At 39.9% G+C, this 17,994-nt stretch overlaps 1 protein-coding gene across 1 annotated transcript in view; it reads right to left on the bottom strand.

The window, feature by feature from the left end:
- MDGA1 (MAM domain containing glycosylphosphatidylinositol anchor 1) overlaps nucleotides 1-17,994 on the bottom strand; it is a 341,865-nt gene that overhangs the window by 232,968 nt on the left and 90,903 nt on the right. The window contains exon 2 of the mRNA XM_081942783.1: nucleotides 6,550-6,689. Within this exon, the coding sequence (XP_081798909.1) occupies nucleotides 6,550-6,689 (140 nt within the window). The remainder of the gene's footprint in view (nucleotides 1-6,549; nucleotides 6,690-17,994) is intronic.

Below are 17,994 nucleotides of genomic sequence, written 5' to 3' on the forward strand. Positions count from 1 at the left end.
CCTTAGGAAGCTACGTTTGCATAGCTGCATAAGGGCTAATTGGCATCATCACATTTCTGAACAGAGTAAGTTTCAGTTAATTCTCTCTAGACCCTGAGAATCCTGAAATGGTTAGTTTTCACAAGTAAGTGATGCATACTTACTATGTTGCTTCCTCTCTCTTAATTAATCTTCCCAGGATGTTTGTTTATGCCTCTGCTTGAATACAATAGTTTTATTTTGCTATTTATTTTATTCCCTAAGTGATCTAGGCAGTGAATGAATGACTTGCAGAGTTGAAAAGGGTAAAGCAGTAGAAATGGATTGTAAAAATTTCAGAACTTGTAGAAATGGCCCGAGAAAAAATACAATCAAAACCTTTTTTTTTTTTTTTGAAAGACTGAAAACCTTATATGGAAATTTCTGCTGAAAGAAGAAAGAAATTGCATGATGATTTATGGATTTGAAGATTAAGTGAGGGCTGAAGGGATTTGTATAACATCTTAGGGATAGGGATAATGAAACTGCAATTGAAAAAAAGATCAGAAGTCATTCATATATTTCTTAATTCCAATTTCTTCCTTTTTTATTTTTGTACTTTCTCATTCCTTTTCAATTTGCATTTTATTTTATGGGGGAAATTATGTAATAAGTATATAAAAAGAAAAAGGCAAGGCAATGAAATATATTGAGGAAAGGAATAGTGCACACTGCAATCATTCAATTTTTTCTCATTTAGAAAGGGGTCTACTTTGGCATCCCAGAAGCATAAATACAGGCGGGCAGGCAGAAAGAAATGGGTTAATCAGGTAGAAATAAAGAAAAGGATGACCGAGGTGGGACTTGACATGGAAAAGATGTAATATTCAGATTGTTGGCTAGGCCAAAAACAATATGTTGCTTCCATTTTTCATTAGAACAGATGGCAAAGTGGTTAGAAAACTGGCAGATGCAATGGAAATGCAGAAATGGAAGCAGCAGACTGGTGAGCAGAGGGCATGAGGAAAGCTGGCAAATCATCATATAATGGCATTTCTACCCAGGATGGAATGCTAATTCCAGAAGAGGACAGGCAGGCCACCGTTATCAGCCGTCACTGTCAATCTGCCATAATCTGAACTAGCACTAAAATCAGAAATATGTGCAGGAAAAGTATCTTGAGTATGATCCCATCTATATTCCGCATATCAAATTACAGAATAAATGAGTAACACATACAAATTGGGAGTGTGCAACTGCCTTGAGGAAGTGAACTGAAGCATCCCCCCCCCCCCAAATAATCCAAAAGTATGGCCAGTGCTGTGTTACAATCATCTGAATAAACAAGGCCTTACTTTTCAGTCTGGCTGTTTAAGGGAGAGGACAGAATGAGCATGAGAATGAGTATGTTAGGCTTGCCTTATAACCCTCCTAAAAGGGCCCCACAAAATGATCCCAACACTATTTGTGGAATTGGGAAGGGCTGCTGGAGAACCTCATACATAAAAAACCAATTATTACATGAACATTCCAGAAGCATCTAGTGGCCTCTGTGTGAAACCAAAACATCTAAACCAGGCCTTGGGCTGATCCAGCAGGGCTGTCCTTATGAGCTACAGGTTGCCTAATGCTTCATTATCTTTGTCTTTAATAAAAATAACAAACGGAACATGACGAAATTGGAGAACAAGCCCTGGTCTGTTTCACAGTACTGTCGAGAATCAGTTACTCCACTCTGTGATTGCCAAGGTTCATAACGATACTGGTTTATGGTGAAGACATGGCCTAAGATTCTGTCTTTCAGCCACATTATGCTTCCTTGTTAATACATGGCTGTTACTTTTCAGGGAATAGGATTTAGGTTGACAGGGTGCAATTCTCTAAATTTCCTGGCAGGAAATTCTCTGTATCTCAAGTGGGCTCTACTAAAAAATTGAATCTGGAATCTTCTGTAGACAAAAATTCTACTCAGCAGAAAAATCAGATTTCTCATATGGCAAACATGGACATTCCTACTTAAGGGCAATTTTAGCCAGAGGCTCCATAGGCTGGCTTCTTGCCTTATAACTTTTCCTGATAAGTGGAGTCAAATATAGACTATCCATATATCTCCAATTGGTTGCTAGAATCAGTGAGTTTCAAATCCCATGATTTCATCAGGAAGTAGTTCTTCGGTGCCCCTCGATCCTCAACATCCAGTTCCTCTATTGTTACCTTACTTCCCGCTTTTTTTATAGTAAGGTAAGGATTTTGCTCCTCAGCTAGCAGAATTAATTCCTAAAATATCAACTACACCTTCTTTAAAGAGAACAGAAAAACCAATAGCAAAAGGATCCTTTAAATTGAAATTGGCCTCCTTAACAATTGTGTTAGCTTTAATTTCTAATTATTTATCAGGGATATTGACCTAAGATAGGATGTGAGCTGTTGCTGATGAGATTGCTAAGGGCTCAGGCACATCTGGCATGCAGAAAGCATCAAGTTCTTCCACCGATATTTCTAAGCATGAAAAGGAAAGTCTTAGTCATTATAGATGAAAACAGAGGCTAGCCCTAGCCCTATGAATACTGAAAGCAGCATCCTATATTCCACCCACGTGGTTCAATACAATCATAACCATGTCTCTAGCCCTGATAATCAGGTTAGCTTTTTCCCCAGACATGGCTACTGTCAGTCTGAAACAAATCAGCTTTCAAGTGACAAACCTATCCTTGCCACGATATGATCCCCACATGCTTTGATTTCCTCTTGACTACCTTCCCCCGTTTGATGTGTGAAATGGACCAGAAACAGTGGGCTGGTGGAATCAATTAACATTTTAAAATGGAATGCATGTGCTATATTTTGGAGGGTTCAGAGCAGGAATGGGATTCAGCTGGTTCGGACCAGTTCGGGTGAACCAGTAGCTCTGACGATCAGCTGGGGAGCGAACTGGTTCACTCTGATGATCAGGTGGGTCCGCCTGCCCGCCCCTGTGCTTTACTTATCTATATCCTCTCAGCTGATTCGCGTGGCAGAGTGGATTGCCACACCTCAGTTGTGTTACTCCCCAGAAGTAATGTGGAAGGTAAGTTTTGTTAAAACTGTGCACATGCACGGAACCCGTACACAAAGCACGTGATCATCAAACCGGTTGTTACACTGGCAGGATCCCACCACTGGTTCAGAGTGAGTGGATATAAAAAGTGAGTTAGTGAGGGAGAAAGTAGATGTGGGTATGGGGACAATTTTCACTTCAGACTGGAAGTACTTTTCACACGTTCCTCTGTGTGATGAAAGGCACAGTTACTCCCATTTTGCAGATGCTAATCCGAAGCTTAAACAGAGCAAATTTGTCAAATTCATACAAAACCCATGAGGGTTTAAATATTTGGCTAAAAACTACAAAGCTGGAAAGCAACAATATTAGCACTTCCATATGCTTTTGGTAAACTTCTCCTTGCCCTAACCCTCCTGGGCACCATTTTCAGCTGCAGCAGCCTTCTGCAGTGAAAACAGAGTGCAAGGAGGGTGGTCAAAAGGCTCTTTCAGCTGCAACAGCCTTCTGCAACCTTTTGCCAGTGACAATGGAGGTGAGGAGGGCTACAAAAGGCTGTCACAGCTGAAAATAGAGCCCAGGAGGGCCATGTGCTGCCTCATAAGCTCTGTTTTCACTGGCAGAGGGAGTCAAGCTATTCTCCAAGGTACCTGAGGGTAGGACAAGAAGCAATGGGTGGAAACTAATCAAGGAGAGAAGCAACTTAGAACTGAGGAGAAATTTCCTGACAGAACAATTAATCAGTGGAACAGCTTGCCTCCAGAAGTTGTGAATGCTCCAACACTGGAAGTCTTTAAGAAGATGTTGGATAGCCATTTGTCTGAAATGGTATAAGGTTTCCTGCCTAGGCAGGGGGTTGGACTAGAAGACCTCCAAGGTCCCTTCCAACTCTGCTATTGTATTGTCCCTTGCAGTTCTATTCTGATTGATAGTCTATATGTGAGGTGGTTTGGATTTCAGGCTTGGGGTGATCAGGTTCAACAGCCCCACCTTGCTCCACCTGTAGAGTTAATGGCAGCCCATGAGGGGTTTGTTTAGCCTTTGTCCTCTCATTAGAAGCCTGAAGCTTTTTAAAGAGCATTCTGTTTGCACGGCTGCTTCTGCCGGTTCTTTAATCTTTCCTCTGCTTTTTTTCATTTCAGCTTCATTTATTTAGTTTGACCATATTTTGGAACTTTAATGACTAACTGAGGGAAGAGTTGGGAGGGGATTAAGCAAAGGTTAGAAGACAAATCTTTGATTTGGAGAAGCAGGGGAGAGGGAGCAGAGAAGCGATACAAGAGGAGGATGAGAAGAGAGACGATAAGAATTATTGCCCATTCCCAATGGGTCCCTGTGTGTGTTACTCATCACTCACATTTTTTTAGTCAAATGTGGTTTTTTTTTTACAAACTTTAAAGCAAATTTCAAAACTCTGTCCCTTCCTGACAAATGCTAAGCAAAGATAAGAAAACTAGTTTGAAAGAAAATCAAAATAAAAGGAGGGAGCCCTAGAAATCAAGAAATATGGATTTATATTCATGCTGTAAATTCAGATGCCATGGATATAACAGCCATGACACAAGTGAATAGAAATTCTTTATCTGTATGCTAAGTCTTCCTGCTGCATCATGTATATTATGAACAAAAAGAACTGAATCTTCTATTTCTCTCTACTTTTAAATAATAATAGAAATATATTTCCAAGCTCTTTGCCTAGATGGCCCTAGCTATGTAACCTTGTCCTCTAAGCAGAAAGTGCCATTCTGAAGGTACTATAAAAGGCTAGATCAAGACATTATAATGTTAGAAGAATGCACGCCATAGAGAAACCATTCAAAACTGAAATTACACAGTTTTATTTCTATTGTATTTTTGTATCCATTGTATTTTTGTGCAGGATGCTAGCTCAGCTGATCATGCGGTTTGTAATTCTGTCTTCTACACCAGAGTCAGGTTTTTTTCTTGTCATTTGAGAAAGGTGGCCTCATTTTACTTAATGACAGCCCAAGTTCATGCTGTAAAAATATTTTGAAAGAGATACTTTGGATATTTAAAGCACTTTTGAGGGAATTGTTAAAGCAGGTGCAATTTTCTCCAGGCTTGTATTATTGCTTTGGAAGGTGCTCCTAAAAGTCACCACATGCACATACAGCTACAATTGCTTCACATTTCTCCCAATAATTCTCCATATTTTTCTCCCAGTGAAGCAACGTAGCTTGACATACACACTTTGCATGCAGACAGCCAGGGGAAGGTTCTGAAGCAGATACACAAACCTGGGGGGGGGGGGGGAACGCAGCTGCTTTAATGATTTAAAAATAGATGTTTAAGACATGCTCCTGCATGTTTCAATTGTCTTTTTTCAAAGGGGGTTAAAGGTAAAGGTTCCCCTTGCACATATGTGCTAGTCATTCCTGACTCTAGGGGGCAGTGCTCATCTCTGTTTCAAAGCCGAAGAGCCAGCGCCTTCCAAAGTCATCTCCATGGTCATGTGGCCGGCATGACTAAACACCGAAGCTGGGACAAGTAACGGGAACTCACTCCGTTACACAGTGCTAGGGATTTGAACTGCCGAACTTTCTGATCGACAAGCTGAGCATCTTAGCCACTGAGCCACGGTGGCCTATCAAAGGAGATTATGGTCCTTTGTTTAGTGGAAAGGTGGGAAATCTTTCAGTCTTCAGTCTGTGTTAATACTTGTGTAGTAGTTACTCTGGAAAATTAGAGCACTGAAAAGCTGCAAGTTAATATGCTGAAGAAGGCCCTGCAAAGTATTTGATGTTTATACAAAATGCATACCTTCTAAATGTTTCTCCTTAGTAGAAGTTGTAGGACAAGGCAACCAACTCATATTAGCCACAATATACCGGTTCCTTCTGTTTTGTGGACTAAAAAACCCATAAGGATTATGCCACATTATGGTGAATCTGATAATGTCTTTTATTTCATTAGACTTGGACATTTCTGAATGTCACATATGCAGTGGATATTCTGCCTGGCTAATTCAGTCTTGCAGGGTGGGTGTCCTGTGAGTTTCTTCGAATATACAAAGTCATAAATTGGATCCTCAGGAGAATGTCTTCTCTGTAGTAGTATCTGCACTCTAGAATGAGATTTCCCCAAGATTCAGATGGCTGCCACTTTGCTGTTGTTCAAAAGAATTGTAAAAGACCCGCAGGGTAAACCAACTCTACGAGATTCAATTGGCCAGGAATCTGCATATTGTGGATTGTATGAATTGGTTTCCTGGTTCTACAACCTCTACAATTCCTTGCCACTGATTATGCCAGCTAGGGAAATGGGAAAATGGTGAAACATTTAGGCCTTCCGTGAGGGGGAGTGAGACCCCTTGTTTATTGCACTTGCTATCTTTCCCCCCTTTATTTTAAATCTTTTACTGTAATATCTTTGTTTGATTATTGATAGCTTCCCAGAGTTGCTGAAAGTCAACCAGAATAAAACTTTAAAAAACGATGAAGACGAAGGAAAAAGAATCTCTATATTGATATAGCAGTGAATACCTGAGAATACCAGATCAAACAATATTCTGATAATAAGAAGAGAAAGCTTACCTGTGGCCGTGGGTGCCCTGTAACTAAACACTGCAGAGCAAGGATGTCACCTTCCCGAATAGTGTACACTCGTTCACTGATGTTATCTTCCTTTACAACACATGCCTGCCCAGCATGAATGATCTGTGCCTGGGCAGGAGCTATGAAGAAAAACAGAAAATTTTAGAAGCAAATATCTAAGGACTTCATGTCTATCCATTGCATCCTTGTTGCTCTTGCAGCACCTGACTGCAGATCTCAAAGCTACTCCAAAGTAAATCCCACTGTGCTCAACGAAGCTTGCCCTTAGGAAACCACAACAGGAAGGCAGCTTCAATTACCACTAAGGTCTTTAGATCGTGTATTATAAAGGCTATGCCATTATCCAGAAAAAGAACAATGGTTAGAACTTCTGTGTATGTTTGAAGCAGTGCAAATGAAATGATCACACGGTTACACTTTTATTCATTAAAACGCACATAGCATCAAAATATCAATTTCTTCTGCATTCCAAGCCATTAATTTCCCAATACGGAGGTTACAGTGCAGTTCTGAATTTGTATAATTTGGGTCAGATTATTGTTTTCAGGAGATTGATTTTTCGACTAGGAAATGCTCTCAGGTTGAAGAGAAGAGAGAGTTTATGCAACTATTATCAATTCCTTGGCCATAGAGCAAAAAACAGAAAAAACATGGAAACAAAAAGGAATCCCAACGGTGCTTTTTCAAAAGGCAACTGGGACTTTCTTTATTTTTCCCTGAAGACATTTCGCTTCTCATCAGGGGTGAAATCCACTTACCTATGCTACCAGTTCGGTAGCAATGTAAGTGCGCGCACATTGTGACAGGTGAAATCCAAAATGTTGGAATAGCTCTGAATTGGTAGGGCAAATCTATTTTCTATCTATATCTCATTCCAAATGGCCACTGGTACTGTTTGTTTTCTTAATCTAGCATTTTAGTAACAAATGAATTCAGGATTAGAACAAATATCTTAGGAGAGTCATATTCTAAATAAAAAAATAAAGCAAACACAGCCCCAAACATCTAAACTGTTCGGAGATTATCAAGAAGCTTAAATTTGTTAAATAAGGTCACATTGATGTTAATACTATACAATGAGTTCAGATATTTAGATCATGTTAGATAATTGCAGTCTGGTTAGTGGAGCAGATCTCTTATAAACTAGATCAGAAGCTGTGTGAATAATATCAGAGCATCAGAAGATCAAGAATGATCAGAGCATCAGAATGATCAGAAGGCAGCTCCCTTGTTACTTGGCCTATGTGTTGGCCTAACTCTTATTGTTTATTTTTAGGTGCACTATTGGGCCTTTTCATCTTCTTCAGCTCCTGAAGCCATGGATGAAATAGCTGGGTGACAAACTACCCCTTCCTGAGCATTACAAGTAGTCCTCGACTTACAACAGTTCATTTAGTGACCATTCAAAGTTACAACGCCACTGAAAAAAGTGACATGACCATTTTTCACATTTACAACTGTTGCAGCATCTCCACAGTCACGTGAATAAAATTCGGATGCTTGGCAACTGACTCATATTTATGACAGCTGTAGTGTCCTGGGAACATGTGATCGCTTTTTGTGTCCTTCTGACAAGCAAAGTCAATGGGAAGGCCAGGTTCACTTAACAACTATGTTAGTAACTTAACAACTGCAGAGATTCACTTAACCACTGTGGCAAGGAAGATCATAAAATGGGGCAAAATTCACTTAACAAATATTTTGCTTAGCAACATTGGGCTCAATTGTGGTCATAAGTCAAGGACTATCTGTAATTCATTCAGTGGACTTATATCTCACATTTGCATTCACAGAATGGTTAAAGGTAAAGGTTCCCTTCGCACATATGTGTTAGTTGTTCCCAACTCTAGGGGGCGGTGGTCATCTCCCTTCAAAGCCAAAGAACCAGCGCTGTCCGAAGCCGTCTCTGTGGTCATGTGGCCGACATGACTAAATGCCGAAGGCGCATGGAACACTGTTACCTTCCCACCAAAGGTGGTTCCTATTTTTCTACTTGCATTTTTACATGCTTTCGAACTGCTAGGTTGGCAGAAGCTGGGACAAGTAATGGGAGCTCACTCTGTTACGCAGCACTAGGGATTCGAACCACCAAACTGCCGATCTTTCTGATCAACAAGCTCAGAGTCTTAGCCACTGAGCCACTGTGTCCCTCGCAGAATGGTTACAATGCCTAATAATGTACATGTGAGACAGACTATGTGTATGACTTCAAATTCAAAGAAAAAAATGTCTTTGGGGTGTAGATTCAAACTCAAAAAGGCACTTTGGGATACTCAAGGGTACACACTTAATATCTTTCCAAACTCCTCAAAGCAACTGAATTTTCTCTGGGATTATGAGAAGCATGTATAATACACACAGTCATATATAACTCTCTTTTTACTGTGCATGTCCACTTTTCTCTTGATTACAAGCCATTTCTCCATAAAGGCAGTTTATATGAATACATTGATGAGTTCACTGGAAAATATAAGACAAAGCAGTGCCCTACACCTCTTTTTCAATGTAGCTCTAGCTCCATATTTACACAGTGAATACAATTTGGGTTGAAGATCAGGTAAAGGGAACTGAAAGATGTGAGTCACAGTAGACTAGATTTATATATAAATCACATACAGGTAGTCCTCAACGTATGACCACAATTGAGTCCAACATTTCTGTTGTTAAGTGAAACACTCATTGAGTTTTGCCCTATTTTGCAACTTTTCTTGCCACAGTGTCAAGTGAATCACTGCAGTTGTTAAGTTAGTAACACGGTTACTCATGAATCTGGCTTCCCCATTGACTTTGCTAGTCAGAAGATCACAGAAGGTGATCACGTGATCCCCCCAGGACACTGCAACCATCATAAATATGAGTCAGTTCCCAAGTACCTGAATTTTGATCATGTGGCCATGGGGATGCTGCAACAATCATAAGTGTAAAAAATGGTTACAAGTCACTTTTTCAATCCCGTTGTAACTTCAAACAGTCACTAAATCAGGGGTGTCCAAACTTGGGAACTTTAAGACTTGTGGACTTCAACTCCCAGAGCTGGCTGGGGAATTCTGGGAGTTGAAGTCCACAAGTCTTAAAGTTCCCAAGTTTGGACACCCCTGCACTAAATGAACTGTTGTAAGTTGAGGACTACCTGTAATCATAGGACCATGATGATTGCTCAAAAATACCATAGTGTTGTTTTTCTTATCTTTGTTCACTGTTCCCATGATTCTCTTACATCTCGATTAATAGCTTCAAAGTGGAAGAAGCCCCTGAGTTATGCCAGTTTTGTTTTTCTGCCTGGATGTTACTTCCTTTCTCCCTGGAGCACCAGAGGGATGCTGTAGGGAAGAGTTTAAAATCAGAAGGGGGCAGGCAAAAGGGGATGCCTGCTTGTCCCCCACCCTTGCTTTTTTCCACCCATGGCTTCCTTCCTCCTGAAGGCTTTCGTCCCTCAGCTCTTATAGTAGATTTGCAGGGAAGAATAGGCCAATGTGGCTCAGCAGCCCCTCAGGCTCTGCAGCTACTAATCAGGATAAAGAGAACAACTGCTTCAGGAAATTTGGGGATGTTAAATTCCTGTGTCATATCATGTTCTTCTCTTCTTCCTCTTTTGTCTGGCCTTTTGATTAAATTATATCCATCCATTTTTGCTTTCATCCGATAGTTTCATCCACCAAGATTCAGTAATGACCACTATATCATATTTGATTTCCTGCATTGTGACTTCTAATTCTTCCTGTGTCTACCTGATATTCTGGATCTGTATAAAGATCCTGGAATTCTTGGGTCAGGTGCCTTGGATTATTCTTGCCATTATTTATGGTGTATCCTTCATAATCCTCCTAGTCTTAGGAGGCACTTGTCATCACACTACTTTCTTGGTGCTCTTTCTTTTCTTCCACATGTTTGCAAAGTGCCTTCCAAACATATTCTTCTTAGTTGTAGCCCATCTCATATCAAAAATCTTCATCTTAGAAAAAACAACCCACTAGTGATTATTTCTCCAACCCACACCAACCAAGCAAAAACCACATGGATTTCAGGGGGGAAAACCCACCCTATTTAATGCTACTCTGAGCTAAAAGCATAATCTTGAAAATAGTAAGTTCCCAAGCAGATACATTAGTTATAGCAGAATCTTTTTGAAATATTTATTTCCCATAGTTTCCCATCTTGGCTATATTACCACTCCTCATCTAAGCTGCAATCTTTTCCATTTCTTCCCACAATCTCTCCCAAATCCACGCAAATCCATCTGCACAGTTCACTTCTAGCACTACTTCTCTTCCTGGGCTACATCCCTCAACAGGAAATACACTGCCTGTGACCCCCACCACCACCACTTTCACCCTCCTCCCCAGCTGTTGCAGTATGTTCAGAACTACGTCTGGGCATGTGATTTGTCTGTATTTGGTTGTTTAAACCATTTATATTGCTGTATATAAAGGTTGTCTATCTTTCAGGCAACTCATTTCACCCACATGGATAAATAGAAAGGCGGACTGAGTGTGTCAAAGAGTTTCTAGTCATCACCAGAATTGCTTTCCCTCTGGGGCAAAGGCCACAACCCTTCCCTTTGCACAATCCAAATCGCCTTTCCTAAGTCTTGCAGCAACTGCTCATCATACATCTTTTATGGCCTTCCCACTGTTCCTTTAAAAAAAATACTTAACAGATTCTTCATAGACAGACATCTGAAAATACTCCCAATTTTTGTTCAGATGACAGAATGATGATATGGGCACATTAAAAATTAGTTAATTTGTTTTAAGAGGTAGTAATGTAACAAAAGTGCATAGCAGTTCTTTTGCCTCCTCCTCTCTCCCTTTTCCCCTCTTTTCAACTGACTGGTAATTTATTGTTGTCTATTTTCACAAGCAATATCCAAATAATTATGGATTAATAGATTCTTAGAATGCCTTCACAACAAATGCACAGGAGTTCATCTCAGACCCTCCTTGCCTTGCCTTCAACATCTGCAGACCTCCTGCTGTTTTGCTCATAAGAACCTCAGCTGTCATTAACAAATAAATACACCCAAGGCACAGCACAAAGCTCAGTAGGCAGAGCTGAGCAGATGGGAGGCCTGCCCTTCCCAGGTGGACAAGGGATTAATGTTTATTAAGCATGCCAGTATTAGGAGGATAAAACATTTATATAAACCTAAAAAGGGGATTTAGAGCTTGTGCAAGAAAGATTGCAAGAAAAAAGAAACAAGGACACAGGAGAATAAACACCTTTGCCACAACATCCAAGCTTTACCCTCAGTTTCATGACTGCATTACTAAATAGCTGTCGGTGAGCACACTGTTGAAGCATACAAGCTCACTATCACCAATGGGGAAAGCATATCATGCAGCACATAATTTAACTGATGAAATTAACTACAACAGAACCAGAGGTGAGTTGCTGCTGGTTCAGCCTGGTTCGGCCGAACAAATAGTGGAAGTCAGGCCTGGGTCGCATTATCAGCAGCGACCCAGGCCTGCCACGCCCCCAAACTGGTTCCTTTGTTGCCACTGGGCCACCACCATTTTGGATTTTAGTAACTGTGCATGCATTGTTCACTGTAAATTGTTCTACGCATGTTTGCAGAACAATTTATATTGAACAACACATGCATGTGGTGCGCGGGTTGTGAACTGGTAGTAAAACTGGCAGCAATCCACCCCTGAACAGAACATATTGATAGTCACTAATTTGGACAGCTTTAAGAAGAGTTTGGATAAAATCATGGAGGACAGGTCTGAACAAAGGCTATCTATGTCCCATAGATGCAACCACGACCTGGATGACTGAGAATCTCCATAGACAAGGGCCATCAATCTTGGAGGCCCAGTGTTTTATTAAGGCTGGGGGTGGGTGTCATGCTGACAAGGGGAGAGAGGTATGTCTCTATCTTGTATTCTGAAGCATCCCAGGGGCATCTAGTTGAGCACTACATGAAACAAAATGCTGGAGTAAGATGGGTTATGTCTGAGTCAACAAGATTACTCTTACGGTCTTTTACATTTTCCAGCCAAGAACGTTCAAACAATTTATGTGGATGACTATTTATGTGGAATGATTTATGATATGAATCTGGTATGTTTCAATATTTATTAAATGTTAAGGTAGGAATGGATTCTATCATGCTAAGCCCTATTTTATGAATACTTCACAACCTACTCACAAGTGAATGTCACCAAGTAAAGTATAGTTTAGGTGATCCATACTTGCAAATTATTTGATCTTATCTTTTTCCATTTTGAGATGTGTGCTTGATTTGGTCAAATGAATCCATCTGTATCCAGATTGGTATAATATGAATGAAAAATGCAATATTGCTAGTGTCCCTGGAATAGTGATTTTTTACATCTCTTAGTTGCTAGTTAATTTAACAATTGTTGGAAAAAGCATTTGCCTGCTAAACTTGTCACAACTGCTGCTTTCATTGGGATTCATGCACAGAAGGAATAATGTTTCCATAACCAGCCAATTTTTCTCTTGATTCATTCAGCCCTAATTTTGAAAATAAATTCCTTGCCTGTAGATTTTCCTGGCTCTCAAAATTCATGGCAAGAAAATGTTAATATACATTGCTAGTCCATGTATGATATGCCATATGCTGAATGAATAAATAAATTTTCCTCAGGTAAATAGTATTTTCAATGGTTTAGTTATTATTGTTGTTTGCATACCAGTGTATAAGGACTAGTCTAGGAATAGGGTCACCTGGATTCTAGTCTACTCTCAGATGTGGAAGTTCCCTCGGTGACTAGATTAGTCCCTCTTTCTGGGCCTAACCTCTCTCTCAGGTTGTGGTGGTAGTGGTGAAAAATAGGTTTGTATTTCACTTAGATGTAGATATATAAAAATACTAACCCCACTCCCCCCCCAAAAAAATCACTGAAAGCTGGTTGCTGTTACTCCACCGATCTCTGACTTACTGACTATATTAGCAGAAAGCCTTTGGGCTAACTCCCTTTCCTTCATGTTTAATCAGTAAGTGAATTTCAATAAGTGAATTTCCTGAATTCAGGTTTTGCCTAAAAATCTAAGCCTCACTACTTATCCTATTTTTTCCTCAGACTTTTTATGACATGCCTCCAATCCTCTCAGTCTTATTTCACCAAATCTCCTTAGCCTCCTAGAAGAAGTTAAGCTCTTGTTAAGTTGCTCTAATGTCTCTGGGAGCAATTTGATGTTGAGAGCTCAATTTTTTTTTCTCCTTGTGAAAACAGGAGCCTGCTGCTCAAGTTAACTTCTAGCTACTCACTGATCTTGCTTAGTTTGTTTTGTTACTCCTATTGCTGTGCCTCCTATTCAAATCTGTGTTTCAATTGTGTCCGTTTGTTCCACTAAAGAGTTCATTAAGGGAAATGGGAGAGATCTGAGAAAATCCTCTTTCTTCCTTTTGCAACTCCCCTGTACCACCTAGTATGTTATTCCAAAGAGCCTTGCTAATCCTTTGGAGCTGGCTGTAGGGCAGCACAGAGAGAAGATGAAATTACCTCTCCTGCTCTGGAGAATCTCCTCCAGATCAAAGCACTTTCTGTCACCAGAGGGGACACAACTGAGTCCAATCCCTTGATGCTTTGTTCCTCCTCTGATGTATAGTCAGAGTAACTCAGTTTCTCAAACAGAACAATCCTATTATTACTATTACAACTGTAGTATTTATACAGCACCTAAAGGTTTCTAAGCATGATATGGCTATTTAAAGAGGAAGAGCATATCTATGTAGCTGTGCGCTGCCTACTATGTATGTTGGGAAAAATTCCTAAAATTACACATGAGGACATAACATAACAAAAGTCATATATGTCCTTAAAATACCACAAAAAAAGGAAAACAATAGTTATTTTTTTAAATGCAGCAATAACCGTTAAGATCTCTACAAACCCTATCAACAATTATTTCAATTATAATGCATTCTGACAACATTCTGCACATTACCCAAGCTAAATAAAAATGCAAGACACAGCTAAACACAATACTCACATAGAGATCGATCTAATTGTGTAAACACACTCAGTCAAATTATTCATATTTAATATAACCGTTTGTGTACAAAGCATTATTTTCATGAAGTTACATCCAAACAGAGAGCAAGCAAATCCCTCTTATTTCTTAATTTTTGCTTTGGGACATGCATTTAGGCAAACCCTTATGTCCAGAAGGGAGTTTCCTGGCGGTATCTAAACCCTGGACATATTTACAAGCATTTACTGTTATATTTATAGATGTCTATATTACTTTTAATCCTGGAGAAGTCTGTGTGATTGCTATGAGTCAAAACCAACTTGATGGCTGCATATAATGAATATGCACTGCTCCTACCTGGCTTCTCTCCTGGTTTGTAGAATAATTAATTATATTTTATTTCTTTATTGCATCAGGGCTAGACTGGGCCAGATGACATTAGTAGATATTTCTGGTCCCCAAGGTTATCAACCATCTGATAGGAAATTATAATGCCCTGATTGGACAATATAATCCTGACTGGACAAAGGCTGAGAATGGTGGTGGTTTAGGATTTAAAACATTATAATTAGAACGATTTGTTAAATCCAAAAATGATTTTTCAGCCAGTACAAGTGGAACAAAAGACAGAAAGAATACATGAAACTCCTGTGTGTGTTTTTGTGATGTAGCTAGAAGAAGGAATCAAAGTATAGATTAGGGCATGGCTAGTCTAGTGAAGAGAAGGGCCAGGGGTGACATGATAGCAATGTTTAAATATTTGAGGGGCTGTCAATAGAGGGTGGAACAACCTATTTTCCAAAGCATCTGAAGGCCAGACAAGGAACAATGGATGAAAATTGATCAAGGAGAGATTCAACTAGAAATAAGGAGTAATTTTCTGACAGTGAAAACAATCAACCAGTGGAACATCTTGCCTTCAGAAGTTGTGGGTGCTTCATCGCTGAAGGCTTTTAAGAAGAGACTGGATAGCCACTTGTCAGAAATAGTATAGGGTCTCCTGCTTGAGCAGGAGGTTGGATTAGATGACCTACAAGATCCCTTCCAACTTTGTTATTCTGTATGCATGCAGGCAGTTTTTTACCTGAATAGAAAACAAGAGGACAGAATAGAAAAGGCCACCTTCTATTGGTGGTGTCTTCACAAAAAATGAAGACAAATGAAACAGACTCTTGTGGCCTGCACTGCTTTAAAATGCCCCTGCATGAAAATATATAGTTCCAAGATTGGAATAAGTGGCTACACTTTAGCTAATGAAACAGGATAGAGATTGATCAGACCACATGAAGAAGCTGATAGACAAAACCACCCTATAAGGAAGACAAACAAACAAAGAAAAAAGAATTATCCCAGTAAATGAGAGGAACAATAAGAAGAGATATCTTTTTAGACACTGAAACTTAGAAACAAATGTCAGGTGTGTTCTCTCTCTCTCTCTCTCTCTCTCTCTCTCTCTCTCTCTCTCACACACACACACACACACACACACACACACACCACACACACACTTGAAAAGAGCAACAAGAAACAGTAGACTGGAGGGGATATGGCTGCACCCTGCAAGGAGTCAAACAGAAGTAATTGCTAACTCATAACTATGAGGAATTAAAATGTATATGAATTGACTGGACCTATCATTCCAGGAAGCATTTGTTTGCCAGAAGCAAGGATTAGAGATGAGATAGAACAACATCCAAAATCCATTAGCAATTATTTTGTCTTGCTAATTTATTTAGGGACAAATGATACTATAACGAACAGATACCATCTCATCATAGACATGGAGCATCTTCTGAGAAGGGCAACAAAGACAAACAAGGGCAATGAGGATTTTTGAAGAGAGATTGAATGAATATTTCAAGTTTAACCTTGAGAAAAAAAGACTGAGCCATAATGTGATAAGACTCTTATCTCTTCAAATTCCTGAAAGGACATCACACAAAAGTTCAAAAAATGTTATTTTTCTAGAGGGAAGGAGAAAAATATAATGGATTTAGGAGGGAAGAGGGTGCTGATGAGAACAATTTATTAGTTTTATCTTGTACTGCTATTTATTTAAACCTATTTTATTCGTACTCTACTTTATTTTACTCCGATCACTCAACTCTAACTATTCCTCCTGTCCCCATGAAGACTAGGCAGCCATCCTAATCCATCTAATCTAATGGATTAGGAAGGACGGCTGTGAATGAACATTAGAGAAACTTTCTTACTAACTAAGACGAAAATGGCAGAGACCTAACAGAAGAAGAAGATATTAAGCAGAGGTGGCAAAATTACACAGAAGAACTATACAAGAACGAGCTTAACGTCGCTGATAACGAAGATGGGGTGGTCACTGACCTCGAGCCAGACATCCTAGAATGTAAAGTCAAATGGGCCTTAGAAAATCTGAGCAACAACAAAGCTAGTGGAGGTGATAGTATTCCAGCTGAGCTATTCAAAATCTTAAAAGACAATGCAGTAAAAGCACTACACTCAATTTGCCAGAAAATTTGGAAAACTCAATAGTGGTCACAGGATTGGAAAAAGCCAGTTTACATTCCAATTCCAAAGAGAGGAACAATAAGAAGATGCCAAAGAAGATGCCAAAGAATCTTCAAACTACTGCACCACTGCACTCATTTCACACGCTAGTAAAGTTATGCTTAAAATTCTAAAAGCTAGGCTCCAGCAGTATGTGAATCGAGAACTACCAGAAGTACAGGCAGGATTTGGAAGAGGCAGAGGAACCAGAGATCAAATTGCATACTAAAAAGCAGAGACATCACTCTGCCAACAAAAGTGCACACAGGCAAGGCTATGGTTTTCTCAGTTGCAATGTATGGCTATGAAAGTTGGACCATAAGAAAGGCTGAGCACCAAAGAATTGAGGCCTTTGAACTGTGGTCCTGGAGGAGACTCCTGAGAGTCCCTTGGACTGCAAGGCGATTAAACCTGTCAGTCCTAGAGGAGATCAACCCTGACTTCTTTTTAGAGGGCCAGATCCTGAAGATGAAACACAAGTACTTTGGCCACCTAATGAGAAGGAAAGACTCACTGGAGAAGAGCCTAATGCTGGGGAAGATTGAGGGTAAAAGAAAAGGGGACGACAGAGAATGAGGTGGCTGGATGGAGTCACTAAGCAGTAGGTGTGAGCTTAAATGGACTCCAGAGGATGGTAGAGGACAGGGAGACCTGGAGGAACGTTGTCCTTGGGGGTCACAATGGGTTGGACATGACATCGCAACTAACAACAACACTGGGCAGAAACGGGACTTGGGGTTCTTCAAACTTTATTATGTTACCCAAAACATTGGCATAGTATAGGCAAAACCGCCTTTGCTAGGTAGAAAACATTTTATCATCCTTTGTAGCAGCTTATGTTTTTGACTTTCAAAAGAATGAATGAATGAATGAATGAAGGAAGGAAGGAAGGAAGGAAGGAAGGAAGGAAGGAAGGAAGGAAGGAAAGAAGGCTTAAAAAATACTGTTAAG

This window comes from Natrix helvetica, assembly GCF_964273705.1.
Source record: "Natrix helvetica genome assembly, chromosome: 2".
In the NCBI taxonomy this organism is placed as follows: Eukaryota; Metazoa; Chordata; class Lepidosauria; order Squamata; family Natricidae; genus Natrix; species Natrix helvetica.